This window comes from Aspergillus viridinutans, assembly GCF_018404265.1.
Source record: "Aspergillus viridinutans IFM 47045 DNA, scaffold_4, whole genome shotgun sequence".
NCBI lineage: Eukaryota > Fungi > Ascomycota > Eurotiomycetes > Eurotiales > Aspergillaceae > Aspergillus > Aspergillus viridinutans.
Window position 1 is genome coordinate 1,460,120 of NW_025091220.1, and position 14,933 is coordinate 1,475,052.

Here is a 14,933-nt window from a genome sequence, read left to right on the forward strand (position 1 = left end):
CCCCCCTCTTGTTACCCATTACAGGCTCGGCACAGTACGTGGTCTGTTTTATTGTTACAAGTGCATGATTGTGGCCGAATGGCGTTTAGTTCCAAAAAGTCTGGATATGTCCGTCGTCAAGGCTCGGTCCAATGATTGATCGTAGCAGGCATCTTACTCTCTAGTGCACGAGTCGACCTTTGGCCGCTGGCGAATCTGAGGCCGGAAGAGGGTATCTTCCCAAGGGTCACGGCAATTAGCTCGCCCCACGACTCACGACCACCACTCAAGTCAACCAAGCTATTTGAATCTTGTCTCTTTTGACGGACCATACCTGCGCAAGGATGGACAAGTCCGAACAATGGATGAATAGAAAAGGAATCCGATGCAAGGTGCCCCCTTTGATCTTGCCTATTACAGTAGCTTTCAAGGGGTTCAGGAAGTTGCTTAGCAGTCGGAGTATCTACAGGATGTTGCAACTATTGACTACTATGTTCCGTGAACTACTATCTCTATCTTAGCGCTGAGGTTGGCTCGCTAGGTGGTAGTAATGTTGGTATGCTAGCATACAACCTCAAAATATATTGACCCGACAGTAACAGTACTAGTGTCAACTAGGTTTATGGGCCGTCAAATATGACTCCATCAGTACTTGCAGCCTTCGACAGATGCAAAAGCTGCTCATGGTTTTCACTAGCAACAGCTGTCTCATTCCATGCATACCTTGACTGTCTAAAAGGGTATTGCAAAGACAGTATACTTTCCTCACTTACGACACTACTATTGATGACAGCAGCCACAGCGATGAAGTGCATGAGCCTGATATTGAGTTTCACTCTCTAAAAAAAGGGTGGAACAAGGGTGTCCTTTGCAAGCTGAAAACTCCAGCCTAAAAGTCCCACTAACAGCCTTGGTGGCGGATGTACTGATTTAGGCCGCATCTCCGTCTAGGTTCTCCATCCAGTATCCTACAGACTAACCACAATTCCACAGAGTATCCCACTGTGATCAATGACTCGATCCATTAAAAACAATGCTGCAACAGATCTCTACCTAGGCAGACGAATCCACAGCTAATAACAAATCACTCGTCCAAAAGCATGACCTTGGGAATACTTGATTTCAAATTTAGCCCTCGTATCTTAAACGATGCATAACCCAGATACTGCGACGATCATGGCTGAATGGAGGGGTTTTTATGCCGGAGAGACCGTTTCGACCTTTTTAAGTCTCGAGATGCAGCCTTTGCAGGTGGGGCATTGGGGCTTAGCCATGATCCATCATGATCTACTCCGTGTTGACCACCAGCCTTGCAGTTTGAGCATTCTGCAGCTTAGACTAGGCTCAAGAGTCTTGGAGCCTATCCAGATCTAATTCCAATTAATCCGTAGCTGGTTAGATTTGTCTGAGTGCTCAGGGAGTCAGGGCATGTTGTAAAGTATGTTGTAAGAATACAGATACACATACCAAGGCATACACCTTGGAACTCGTGACCATCTGTTAATATCGTTGGCCTACTCGATCATTATCCCAAGATAGGTATCAGAGGAGCTGTGCTGAGATGAATCAGACTGACCATCCAACACTATCCCACTGCTCTCATGGTAGCCACATTGTGCCATTTCGTAAGCATGTCTCAACGCCTCGCTAGCAGCTAACAGATAGAGGCAAATGACTGCGCTAGTCCACAGTCCATACCGTACAACCCAGCTGCCGTCAGGAAATCGACAGGTAGGAAAATTATCCTACTCCCTTTATGGCCACTTGCATTCTGCTAATGCCAATCTCGATGTTCTATGCATCCGCATGAAGACTGAGGAGCTGAGATCGGACGGGGTGTCCGGGCACTGGGATCCAGTCCTCTCGTGCCATCCGGTCGGGATTCTCGTCTGTGAAGGCGAAACCTGTATCAAGTCAGATGGTGTATAGCAGTGTGGACTCGTCAAAATCGCCGGATATTGCCATGCAGGCATCGACACTGAGGGTGGTTATCGATGGAAGACCATTCGTACCTAGGTGTATCGGAGTGTACCTATATTATCATGTCATCTTCCTCATGGTATGATATGACCTCGAATTAAGAACAATAATATTACTTGTAATGTTTTCTTTGTTCCTCATTGATAATACCATTGCTGCCTTCCATCTCTCTCTGCTTTTTCTTTTGACAACAGAGGATTCTCGCTGAATATCCATTCATCTTCGCATCTTTGCCCACGCACAGTACCTATCATTACTACCTACTAAACGATTCTTACATACTACGTACCATACAAACTCAGAGTTGACTGCATCCTCCTATTTCCCTTTTGAGCCATCACTCCCGCCCCTCCTCCTCTTCCTGGATTCTTGTCTTTTAGCTCCCTCTCTTTTTCTTTCTTCTCCTCCTCCTCCGCTTTATTTTTACACTCTTTTTCTGAACGTTCCTTACTTTCTTATTCTTTTTCTTGCGCGTTCGCCCGCACAGCTAATTTTGACCTCCACATTATCCACGCCTGACCTCTTGACACAATAATATCCATTCCATCCTTGTATGGTCCCATATATACCCGATCAGGCGGTAGGGCGATTGTCTACCCCACGACTGCTACGGTAACCCTTTCTCTTCGTGGACTCTGCGGGATTGGAATTCACAGACGGACTGTGCTGGGTAAAAAGGTCGCTTGCTGTGGGCGAATGTCGCCTTATATGATTATTTCTTCTTTCTCAATATCGTTCTTTTCCACCTCGAATATATGACAAACACCATTGCCGAACTTCTGGAGTATCACCCATCAACCATCATCTATTACGTGAGAGTCGTCCATAATGCCAACAATCTTACTACCCTCCTCGGCCGCAGCATTTGCGCCGCGGTCCTCGCCCAATGTGGTCTTAAGTGCCAAGATCGAGCCCTGGTTGACGGCGACCTTGAAACGAGTTAACCGTGTCAAGAGACCACTGAACAATGTCACACAACATACAAGATGTCTGACGGAGACTCTGTCCTCGCCACATGCTATCTGGACTCTGTGCTCCATGATGTTTCCGAAAGCGCCAGACTCGGAGCTTCGAAAAGACGAGAACCCTCTTGTGGAAGCGATCTTCAACTACCAGATGGTCCACATCGAAGCATATGTTGTGCACGTCGACATGGTCTCTCAGAACGAGGTTGCCTTCAAGCTGACCCCGGAGACCATCGAGGCTCTGGTGGAGTTCCACCAGGACGTCTACTCTGTCAATGCCGCCGCCAGCACGTGGGAATGGAGCGAAAAGAGACAGCAGCTGAAGAAGCTACAGGAAGAGTTTGTTCAGGCTGCTAACAGATTCGTCTATCGCACCAATGTCCAAGCCCTTGAAGGGCTGGAGGAGGACGGTGCAGGTGAGTTGCTCGGGGGAAGGAGTGATGAGGCCAAAGCGGCCATCGAGAGCCTCTTTGTCCCTTTGCGACCCCCACCTCCTCGGGTGGTGGATGTCCTTCGTTCCACTCCTATCCTCCCCAGCTCAGTCGGAATGGACACATGGTGGCAACCTCCAATGCAGCAACCCGCGTCCATGGACGCCTGGAAAGTACTACCATCCAGCCCAACCACGGCCAGCACAGGGGATTCTAATCCGAATTTGTGGGCCAGTCTCAGTGGTCTCGATGAGACGCACTATCCCTCCTCAACGTCATCTTACAGTCAGCCCTTCACCACCTCGCCATACGACTCGGACCCGTACTACAGCGCCGCTGTGACGTCTGCCGCTATCGCTGCTCTTCCACTACCGAGCATGTTGGTGCAGCCTTGTGGCACTGCCGCAAGTGTGTCAGCGTTTGGCTGGGGCGGTCGATACCAGGATTTTGCGCTGATGACGATGTAATGGGTCCATGGCACCACAGACACTTTGATGTTGACGGTCGGCCTGACTTTCATGTGTCTTTGGATTAGATCCCGGGGTGCCGACCAGCAAAGTCACCGAGACTCCTCTACAACCTATACCGGCAGCATACAGTCCCAACGACAACACGGACCACTCTCCTACGGATACCCACATCAGACTAATTGGCATCATTGACGGCGTTCACACTCTCAACTTTGCGACGAAGAACCATGATACTCCACCTCGTTTTTGCTTTGCGCGTCCCGTATTCTTTCCTTGGAAAAACCCCAACTACAGTCACACTTCGGTTTTCTCTCGTTTCTCCTTTAGCCAGCACTTGCAGCGTTCTTATTTTTCAGTTCATTTGCATCAAGAAGCGGCGGGTCGGCTGTTTGTTTTGCTCCTTTCTCATGCTACATCCCGCATTATATGTCATGAAGACCTGGTATGCCTCACGGCTTGGGATATGATTTGGATGAAATGTTCACCCTCCTTTGTATTTCCTTCCTTGCTGCATTATCAACAGGTACGGTGGAAGCGCATGACGATGCTTGACTGGATTCGGCTTCTTTCTGCATTCCATTGTCCTGCTGAACATCCTCCCCTTTTTGGTACGGGATACCAGATTGAAGTCAACGAACGTGGGCTGGAAAAGGATGCTCTGCAGCGCTGCTTATACATCGCATCTGGCATGTGTATGTTAGCGGATTTGTCGTCCTCAGGCGTTAGGGTTGCGAAGGGCTCGAAGGACGCTGCATTGGCCTACAAGGATCGGAAGGTGCCTGCGGCAGATATTCCGATCAGGGCTAAGTACACGCTGGTCTGTGACCTCGTCGAAAGTCAGCCCACTTGAAGTCAGTGCGACTCTTTCGTCCGGTTGTCCCCTATGCCCTGTGTGTCGCGTGGTAGGTTCATCCCCTACCGTCCAGGCTGGGTTTATAATATTACCTGGATGTGCTCGGTCCATCATTCCGTTTCCACTGGCTGGAATATGTGGACGATGGCGAGAATCGGATGCTGGCATAGTCATTCACTTCTTTCTAAGGGCTGGAACCCTCTGCTTATCTTCTCTCCTTCCCAATGGGAATAGTCATCATTCTTTCTTCGCACACGTTGAAGTACTTGCGCGAGATGTATCTAAATTGAGAAAGCTCTAATCTAAACTGCACAATCCATGACGATTTGTGGCAAACTGCTCACGAGGGACGAATCCCGTTTGACTGAAAAAGTAGTCTGTCATTTTGTCAGGGGTATTCATGTTGTAACATCATAGCCTAGCCGTAGAGAGGTAGAGGATATCTTGGATGCGTTGTGTACTCTGTAGTGCGAACCGAACCGCGCGGAGTACCAAGCAAGACGACACATGACGTCAGCCACATCCGGTGGACCAACACTTGTCACTGGACTGGCAACTCAACTCCACGGAGATGTTGGAGATCGGCCGGCCGATATTTATCCTTGATTTATTGGATTGCATCATTCGTAATGCTATAGAATGGGCCTTTGACGTCCCAGTGCATTCGACGCCCTGATTTTTGTACATGACTATGATTCATTCGCACGTACATCTTGTCGACTGCCAGATGAAGTAGCAAGCAGTGCTGATTGCAGACTGAACGAAGACGGACAACGCTGTCGGATTTACCCAGTCATTCCTTTGAGTGGACAGTCCATATACACAGAAAATCGTGAGAAATATCGACCCAAAGACGTGATCCTCCAGTCCGTCACCAATGGCATCCTTACAAGAAGCATTGCAATGCCTCTCTCCCACAAAATGGGACAGCGTCCCTACCGACCCCGCCAAACTACGAGACTACATCAATGACATCTCCTCGAAAGCACGCCTGATCGTCGACTCCGTGCCAGAGACCGCACCCTCCCGCAAACAAACCTGCTACACTTTTGACTCCAGCTCCCCCGCCGCATCGCGCATCACCCCCTCCCTGGCCCGCACAGGCTCCACAGATCCCAAACTCGCATCTCTCCAGCGCGAATGGGGCAAGCCCATTAAGGTCGCCGGTTCCAAGGAGAACCCGCTCGAGATTCCCATCTACAAAGTGCAAGGCGCCGACGGCAAGGGCCATTGGTTTGGTCGCCGGAGCGTGCACGAGGGGCTTCCCTTCTCGACGTGGAAGAGGAAGCTGGCAAGCGAGATGGACGAGACGCTTAAGGCGAACCAGGCGCGGATACGGAAGGGGCGGGTCGCGGACCAGGCGGTGCGGGGGATCGGGGCGGAGCGGCTGATTGAGCAGGTGAAGGTGAAGGACGAGGAGGGGAAGAGGGATATAGGCACTGTCAATGTGTATCATGTCTCTGCGCAGTTTCCGAAGCCAACCACACCGCGGGATTTCGTGACGCTTATCATTAACTGGGAGACGGAGGTGAATGGGGCCAGCGAGGCTACTGGTACCGGCGCGGGCGCGGAGGCTCAGCGACGCGGCCGCAATTGGATGATGGTGTCCAAGCCCTGTGAGCATCCGGATGCGCCGCCGAAGCAGGGGTATATTCGGGGTCAGTATGAGTCTGTGGAGTTTATCCGGGAAATTCCAGTCAACAAGCCTCCGGTGCAGGACGTGCCGCGTGTGAAGGTCGTATCGCCGACCCGGAGCGAGGACAATCTGCTTCGACAAGGTGCCTCCGCTGAACCAGCTGCGCAGAAAGAGGCTACTGGTGGCAAAGTCGGTCGACCGAGAGGAAAGACGGAGTCGGCGGTTCTGGAGAAGCGGGATAAGGAGACGGCCAAGCATATCGACGACCTTGAGCGGGATGACGAAGAAGATCCATGGCCAGTGGAGTGGATAATGGTGACCAGGAGTGATCCGGGTGGCAGTATCCCTCGTTGGATGGTGGAGAAGGGGACTCCCAAGAGTATCTGCACCGATGCCGTCAAGTTTGTCGATTGGGCTTGTCGCGATACCACCACACGAGACAAGGACGAGCGCTACACACATGGACGAGAGTCTTCAGAGAAAACGATGGAAACTTCGTCACTGGAAGGCGACGCGCAAGATAGTACCGACTTGGACGACGATACAGAATATGAAGAAGAAGAACATCATGGCTTGATTGCAAGTTTCGCGTATCTTCTCAACGCAGGGCTGGAGCGGTATGCGCCGAAGGCAGTTTTGGACTATCTACCACACAGCCCACACCGTACGCTGGAATCCTCAGCCCAGTACAGTTCATCTGATGACACCGACGGGCCCAGCGAGAAAGAACCCTCATCGAATGCCAAAGGTGGCACAGAAGGCCTCGAAAAAGACGCCAGTACCAACGCCGCTGATGCTGCGTCGCAAACCTCGCAACCAATCCCAACGACCAACTCGGTGCCTACGACTCCCCTCTCGGAACTCGCCCACGACAGCATCTCTCCGGTGGATGTGATCAAGATGAACAAAAAGGGCAAGCTTTCCTCCCACGAGAAGCAGCTCGCCAAGCTGGCACAGCGGAAACGCGAGGTCGAAGCTCAATTGGAGACCATCAGGAACGAGATCCAAACACTCCAACTTGGTTCCTTCCCCGAGGTGGATACCAAGAAGGCTCGAGCTGCTGCCGCTGCTGGTGATTCTGGCGTAAGCGACCAAGCCAGTAGCAGCGCTGCCAGTACCGATCTCAAGCAGGGGGCGGTTGAAGGCGCTTCTTCATCAAGCAACAACCACCATAAACATAAGACTAACATCGAATCAGCGCACATGCACAAGGTCGCATCGGGCTTATTCCAGCAGGAGGCGAAACTCCTTAAGCAGCTCGGGAAGATCGAAAAGCACCAGCTGAAGGAAGCCTCGAAGATAGAAGCGCAGCAGCGCAAGAACGCCGACCGCGAGGAGAAATCGCGGTATAGGTCGGAGACGGATGCTCTACGGCGGGAAGTAGATACGCTCAAGAAGGAGGTCGAGCGGCTGCGGTCAGAGAGGCAGAAATGGCTTGACCTGATTGCGTCGCTGCAGGCTGAGAATACCAGGTTAGCGGCACGGCAGGGTGGTAGTGGCGATGATCGATAGCATATGATCTATGCTTGTCGCTCTGAAGCCGACTCGTGTGTGCATCGGGGGATCTATGGACGTTTTAGTATTGTGATCATCGACGAATATTGCATGGACATGTAAATGATAGCTCAAAGCATTAAATTGTATATCCTAATCAAGGTGTTATAAGTACAGCAGAAGAACTGTTCATGATGAAAATTCCCAGATAACGCCATGCACCGGGTATCAAAGAGTATCCTGTGTCAATACACACATTCTGAAGAATCTCAACCATTCCATCTGCGGCATTTCCCGTGGAAAGCCTCACATAGCAATATCCGAAGTTTTAAGGCCACCATAGACCTATAAACGACCGCCCAGTCCGATTGACTCTGCCTCATTGCCCTGCGCTATCCGGAGAATCCTTCTTCGACAAGAGTAACTGTAAACGGACCGCGCCTCCTGCAATTGAGCCACCCTGAATTCAGGAACGCACAACTCCAGTGCTATCCAGTGCTATCCAATCCCACACACCAGAAACTCGTTATTCCTGCGTCTAACCCTCAGATCAGCAAAACAGCGTCCACTCAACAAGCACAGCAAACAAGACCAACCTCAGGCGGATTCCCAGCCCCGCGAACCATTTTCTCGATCATCGCAGCCCGCACCTTCTCCTTCGGCTCGCCCATCCCAAGAGCCATGTACGAGAGCAGTGGCGGGTGCCCGATATACGACGCATAGCTGTCGCGGATGATGTTGGATTCCCATTCGTACTTGGTTGTGTCGGCGTGGCCGGTGCCGACGTGGCGGGCCTGCAGGGCTTCGAGGTTTTGGAGGGTGCGGAGTTTGTCGGCCATTTTTGTTTATTCTTCTGTAGGATAGATATTCTGTAATGTGAGGGGCGTTGTGGTTGTTGTATGTTCAAGGGAAGGAATTTCGGTTGGCGAATTGTTCTGATGCAACAGAGATATCACGTGATATCCGCGGAATCGCGTATGAGTGATGGGGAGTTCGGTACAAATCATCCATATTTTCCTAGTCATTGAGATGATCTTTGATGGATTGTTTGACTGCAGAGTCACTGCCATCCCGTATCGCCTCCTTGGTGCATGCGCATTTTGATGGCCTGCCTGCTCGCAGCAAGCCCACCATCTACCCTGATGGGTTGAGAGAATGGATTCCCATGTCCGGGATCGTGGTCGTAAAAGGTTAACCTTGTAGTGTCCCTGATATTTGGGTCACCTGGCTGATATCTAAGTAGGGGAGAATACTGTCTCTGAGAAATTAACCTGTGTAGCAGTCACGTATGCATTCAGGCGTTGGTCTCTATTCATGCTTAGGATGATATTAACTGCTCCATAGTACCGGTGCAAAATGCCTTCCAGCCTCTCAGGTATCCAAAGGCAGAGGCCTGGTGCTACATGACTGGCACGCGGAGGTTCTGGCCCTCCGCTCATTCAATTACTGGCTCCTGTCTGAGTGCCACAGCCTGCTGGCCCAGGAACAGCATGCAAGGTCATTAAGCTCAACCGGTACTCCAGGGGCAGCATCCTCACCTTTCATCCGCCGCAGGATACCGTTCGAAACGCCCAGCGCAGCGCAATCAGAACCGAACCCCGCCTGGCCCCCCTTTGAACTCCAACCCGACATCAAAATCTACATGTACTGCACCTGCGCACCCTGCGGTGACGCAAGCATGGAGCTCTGCATGGCCGCACAAGACGACCCAAGACCCTGGGAGGTCGTCACACCGGGACCCGAGCGCACCGAGTCCCCCGGCCCAGAACTCCTAGATGGCCGGGGCTACTTCTCCCGCCTCGGTATCGTCCGGCGCAAGCCGGCGCGCGCGGACGCCGAAGCAACCCTCAGCAAGTCCTGCTCGGACAAGCTTGCGCTGCGGCAGGTGTCATCGCTCCTATCGTACGAGGCGAGTCTGCTCGTTGCGCCTACTCTAAACGCGTACATCGAGTGTCTGATCCTCCCTGAAGAGGAGATAAGCCGCGTTGGCTTCGAGCGGTGTTTCAGCGCCTCGGGGCGGATGAAGACGCTGAATGGTCGCTTCTGGCCGGCGCAAGTTGATAGTGTAGTACAATACGGATACGGGTTCCATCCCTTCCGTGTTCTCTCTGTCCCCAGCGACCTGATCGAGACGATCTGGCCATTCCGGAAACCGAAGCCCACGTCAGAAGCTACGACGCCAGCGCAGACACCGCCGAAGAAGAATAGGCCAGGGAACGTATCGGCCGTGTGGGTGGCTGCCCCCTCACTGCCTCATCGGTGTCCCATTGCATCAGACAACGGCGCCAAGTGCTTGCCGGTGCTACGGGGCTCGAGAACGGGCTTGTACGAGACCATCATCAACGGGGTGAAGCAGGGGAATCGCGCGGCGTCTGTTACGCCTCGCGGTGCTTCTGCGTTGTCGCGCGCGAAGGTCTGGGGCTTGCTTCGCGATATAGTGCGGTCATCGTGCTTGGAGGATTGTACACTGGAGGTTGTTGATGGGGGCGTTGGGTTGCATGCAAGCAATGTTCCAGAATCGGGCCCATCTCTGCAGGATACGGCGCTTTGTCGACTGATTGCAGCGTCCACGTACGAGCAGTTTAAGAAGACGCCAGTGGCATTGCCGCCGTCCGTCAAAGCACGGAAGGATGCCGTTCGGGAGGCCAAGGATGCCTTGAAAGGATGGATCCCTAATGAAGGCGATGAACAATGGGGACTGGACATTCTCATTGATCCTAAAAAGCGCAAGCGCTGAACTGATTCACTAAGTATCATACACAGAACAAACATTATGGGTTATAACATGCGAGTGCCACTCGTGCACTTGCAGTGTCCGTCAGAAGGCATAACCCTTGCAAACCATCGGCCCATTATTACAAACTTTTATCCAACATTTTATGTATTACATCAAGATGCGTGGGTCGAAGTCCCAAAGTCAAACGGCGTCGCCATCTCAGTCAGCCACAGCAGGCAAGTAATCAAAGGCAGAGCAGGCTGCACCACTAGTAGATGCCCGGGATAATTCTGCTGCGTACCAGAGATGTATAGCGGTCCCAGTCGGCACCGTACTTCCGCTTGCACTTCTCCTCATCGCGTCTCTCGCGGTGAAGAAGCAGGACACCGAAGTAGATCATGTAAAAGTACGTGAAAATCATTCCCCAGCCGCGAGATTCCGGCGTCTGGACAGCCTGCTTCTGCATCTCACCAGAAGCCGGGTTGATACTCTCAATGATCGCATACCCTGCAACGCCGGTTGGGAGGCAGTAGGACCAAGACATGATCCAGTCGCCAAGATAGTTAATGTGACGTGCGCAACCCCACCAGCCGGAAATGAGCAGCTTAGAGCCGGTCTTTGTTTCGATATATTTGAGGTGCTTCACGCGGGGGTCGTTTGGATCGGTGCGGAAGCGGTTTTTCTGGTTGTTGGCACCACGGAAAATCGAATATCCCGCGGCTGTGACGGCAAAGACTATGAGGATCCCACTTAGGCCGAGCTCAGAGGGGTAGACGGCGAGGTATCTGGTCTGGAAGTTGTAGAGGAACGGAACCCAAACCATGTCGCCGAAGGAGAGCATGAAACCGAATCCGTCCATGATGACGTCCATGGTCGTCAAAAGAGCCGGTTCCATGTAAAGACCATCTAGCACGTAGAAGCCCTGGAACGCAGTTGTCAAGACGATCGAATCGGTGATGTAGCCGTATGTGCGGTATTGATGGGCGATATTCGACAAATTCAGGATAATCCATCCAAGCAAGCCAGGTCTCATCTCACACCACACCTTTATGTCAATCGTCCGCGCCGTCTCACTCACAAACGGAATGGGCAGCTTGACTCGGGGATTAAGCTCCCGGCCAATGAAGAAGTCATACAGGACGTTGCCTGTGTGCCCGCCAGGCGCCAGTTGCCGGAGCTCAGGGTTCAATTGACCCGGAGCTGGAACCGAGAAACTTCTGAGGTAAACGAAGATCGCGATGGCCGTGCAGATGATCAGGTTCGCAGTGATCACCTGCACATAATTATCCCAGAGGAAAGTCCATACTGCGAATTCAACGCCGTACATGTACGTGCCTACTGCACAACCTGACAGAATCAAGATAGCCGACAGGAATGCTGCGAATCGTCAGAAACACACCGAGCACAGGTCCCAGAGAGCGCGAGAGTCGTTACCATTGAATTTGTACTTGAGTCTTCCTCCACAAGCCAGTTCGGTACCTTCAACTTCTGTGCCAGGGAGGAACACCTGCATGAGCAGACTCAGGAAATAATAGCTCAGAACCCACAGGGTAACCTGGGTATCATAGAAAGCTTTGATTCCATCCTCCGGCCAGCCGACCTCCTGTTTCAGCTTATCAATTGACAGTGTGGATGGGTGCAGAAGCGACGGCGCAGGACAACCCGAGATATCGTTGCAGAGGAAGGTGAACGCGTAGAGCAGACAGGGTAGGCCAAAGATGATTCCAAAAGCGCCAATACTTTGAAAATCAGCTTATCAGCTTGATAGGTTTATAATCTTTCAATGGTTGTGACAACGTACGGGCCTTGAAACTCATAACCGCGCTTCTCTGGAACGGGTTGAATTGGAACTTTTGACTTCTCGGATTTCTTTGACGCCATTGTCAACGACGACTCACGTTGATAGCAGGTTCTAAACGAGCAATTGAGCTTCTGTGTCGCAGAGACGACCCAGGGGGACTTGTGGTTTAAATAAAATTTCAGGAACAACCCCAGATAGTGCGGATCAGCGATCGGACGCAGCCCACCGTACCGTACCGATCATCGACGTATGAGGCCGGATAAGCAGAAGCCGATAGCCGCCTTCAATGTCTTGGCGCTTGAGACGATATTATTCGTAGAATTGACTAGACTAACTGCAGCGCAATCCGTAAAATAATAATGAATAATGATTATGATGAGACCTAGGCAACCTAGTTTTATGGTCTAAGCCTAAGTAAAGGCGGGATGGAAAGGCTTATGGGAGCTTCTCCGCACGTGGAGATTGGAGAATTGCGACCGAAACGCCATTTGGCCCGTATTACGCAGCTTCATTGCGATTCAACATTCTGTGTCTCTCTTTCAACCTCTTTTAGCTCGTTTGTTTTCTCTTTTCATTGTCGGTTTCGGACACGCTCCTTTTTACGAATTCCTCTATCCTTGTTGTCGCATCGATTCACCAAGATATCGCTTGTTTTCCGTCCCACGGGGATTGACTCCTCAAGATGAAGTCGCTGGCTGGCTCATTCCTGGGACTCCTTTTCCTTTTATCAGCTCCTGTTACATCAGTTTACGCTGCCTCTGAACCTACGGGCAAGAAAGATGGACTCTCCCTGTGTATTGCACGCTCTCCGTCTACCGGCCTCTACTACGATCTGAATGCTATCTCGGTATCTCATCCGGGTCCCTCGGACGGCAAAAAAAGCAGCAAGAACGCGCCAAAGGAAAGCTGGCATGCAAAGGGCCATGACTACCATGCCAACTTTACACTCAATATCTGTGCACCCGTCGTCGAAGACATAAAGGATGTGGTGGGGGTAGAGCGCGACAGGTGGAAGAATGTCAGCGCCTATTACGAGAAGCAGGGGAAGATATACTCCATTGGGTAGGTTTGATGACCATACAGTGGGATTTTAGATGCCTCCGCTGATCGTATTGTATAGAGAACAAGCCGCGCAACCATTCTTCCGCGGCCGCAAGCTTGTGTTGAATTACACTAATGGCTCACCTTGTCCTGGCGAGCAGATCGGACATAGTTCGCGGAATAAGTCGACGATCATGTCTTTTCTGTGCGATCGTGATGCTCTTTCCCACCAGGCCATTGCGTCTTTCGTCGGCACCATGGATCAGTGCACATACTTCTTTGAGGTTCGAAGCTCGGCCGCTTGTGGCAGCATTGGTCACGCCAATGGTGAAGGCCTGGGGCCGGCGGGTGTTTTTGGTGTGATGTAAGTCCATACCGCGCTCTCTTTGCGGGACAGAACACTAATACCGTTCATCTTTTAGTGCTCTGATTGCCGTCGCCGCGTACTTGGTTGGTGGTTGTGCCTACCAGCGAACCGTCATGCACCAGAGAGGCTGGAGACAATGTCCAAACTATAGTCTGTGGGCGGGCATCTTTGATTTTGTAAAAGTGAGTGTCTTGGCTTTGATACCTTTCCGGTCATCTCGCATTCGATCTAGACGTGGCGTCCTGAGTCCCTATAAGGAGTTTGGTAGTCCGAGCTTGCCCATTTCCCGAACGGATTGACCTCTGCTTTGGCTGGTCTAAGGCTCGGGTGCAGTGAGAAGGCAATACACTCTTTGCCATTTCCCACACCTTCTTTTAATAGATTCCTACTCATCTAAGTCGAGCATGTGTCTTGATTCTGCTCAGTCATAGTTTATATAGATCTCTCTCTATTCACGCGGCATCACTCATGTCATTACTGATCAATTTCTTTTGCGACCGCTATCCTCCTTGAAAATAAGCTGACGCATCTCCTCACCCTCCCATATAGGACATGTTCATCATCCTCTTCTCCTCCCTGGGCCGTCTTTTCCGTATCAGACGTTCCCCCACCCTCGGACACGGCCGCGCAAATGGTTCAAGCGGCGGTTTCATCGGGGCGATCGGCGGCCGTCGAGGACGAGACAGCTATGCGTCCGACGTCGACGCGGAGAACCGTCTCATAGACCAATTGGACGAGACCTGGGATGATTGATGAATGAGATGTTTCGCTTCTGTTTCCTTGAGATTTATGATGTTGGTCAATGTCTTTCTTGCTTGCCTCCTGTCGTACAATATGAGCATGTCCTAAAATTTGGTTATGGCGATTTCTTTAGCTATCTGGCGTTAAGATCTCCTGTATTGGAAGATTCGGCTCGCACGACGAGTCAGGTGGACGCTGTCGTTGTTTGTCTCGGTATATATTTTCGATTCAGCTCAGTATATAAGCAGTCCGTCGGTGTGCGTAAGAATGCGGACGCTGCTTATTGCATCATTGTATAGCAAACAACAATGGGACGGCCTCTTGAGTATCATTTGACTTTTTCACAAGATAAGCAGCAAAAACAGACTGACCACATCATAAACTAGCTAAGATGCAAATTTGTGAGCATTCTATCACTTATCCATGTAGTTGTTTAGCAGCGCTAGATCCCCAATCCCT

The 14,933-nt window shown here is 51.4% G+C and overlaps 6 protein-coding genes across 6 annotated transcripts; 4 read left to right on the plus strand and 2 right to left on the minus strand.

The window, feature by feature from the left end:
* Positions 1–2,787: 2,787 nt before the first annotated feature.
* Aspvir_006499 (uncharacterized protein) lies at positions 2,788–3,822 on the plus strand (the record flags this gene model as incomplete). The annotated part of the gene is made up of 1 exon (XM_043269695.1): positions 2,788–3,822. One exon carries the CDS (start codon positions 2,788–2,790, stop codon positions 3,820–3,822), a length of 1,035 nt encoding a protein of 344 aa, XP_043125630.1.
* Positions 3,823–5,555: 1,733 nt separating this feature from the next.
* On the plus strand, positions 5,556–7,826 carry Aspvir_006500 (uncharacterized protein; the record flags this gene model as incomplete). Its single annotated transcript, XM_043269696.1, has 1 exon — positions 5,556–7,826. One exon carries the CDS (start codon positions 5,556–5,558, stop codon positions 7,824–7,826), a length of 2,271 nt encoding a protein of 756 aa, XP_043125631.1.
* Positions 7,827–8,377: 551 nt separating this feature from the next.
* Positions 8,378–8,647, minus strand: Aspvir_006501 (splicing factor 3B subunit 5 family protein; the record flags this gene model as incomplete). Its single annotated transcript, XM_043269697.1, has 1 exon — positions 8,378–8,647. One exon carries the CDS (start codon positions 8,645–8,647, stop codon positions 8,378–8,380), a length of 270 nt encoding a protein of 89 aa, XP_043125632.1.
* A 200-nt stretch (positions 8,648–8,847) lies between these two features.
* Aspvir_006502 (tRNA-specific adenosine deaminase) lies at positions 8,848–10,545 on the plus strand (the record flags this gene model as incomplete). Its single annotated transcript, XM_043269698.1, has 3 exons — positions 8,848–8,998; positions 9,052–9,094; positions 9,153–10,545. The coding sequence occupies 3 exons, from the start codon at positions 8,848–8,850 to the stop codon at positions 10,543–10,545; spliced, it is 1,587 nt and encodes a 528-aa protein (XP_043125633.1).
* A 247-nt stretch (positions 10,546–10,792) lies between these two features.
* On the minus strand, positions 10,793–12,405 carry erg24B (c-14 sterol reductase; the record flags this gene model as incomplete). Its single annotated transcript, XM_043269699.1, has 3 exons — positions 10,793–11,901; positions 11,959–12,263; positions 12,326–12,405. The coding sequence occupies 3 exons, from the start codon at positions 12,403–12,405 to the stop codon at positions 10,793–10,795; spliced, it is 1,494 nt and encodes a 497-aa protein (XP_043125634.1).
* A 602-nt stretch (positions 12,406–13,007) lies between these two features.
* On the plus strand, positions 13,008–14,486 carry Aspvir_006504 (putative vacuolar sorting receptor (Mrl1); the record flags this gene model as incomplete). Its single annotated transcript, XM_043269700.1, has 4 exons — positions 13,008–13,387; positions 13,446–13,730; positions 13,789–13,915; positions 14,283–14,486. 4 exons carry the CDS (start codon positions 13,008–13,010, stop codon positions 14,484–14,486), a joined length of 996 nt encoding a protein of 331 aa, XP_043125635.1.
* Positions 14,487–14,933: the final 447 nt, after the last annotated feature.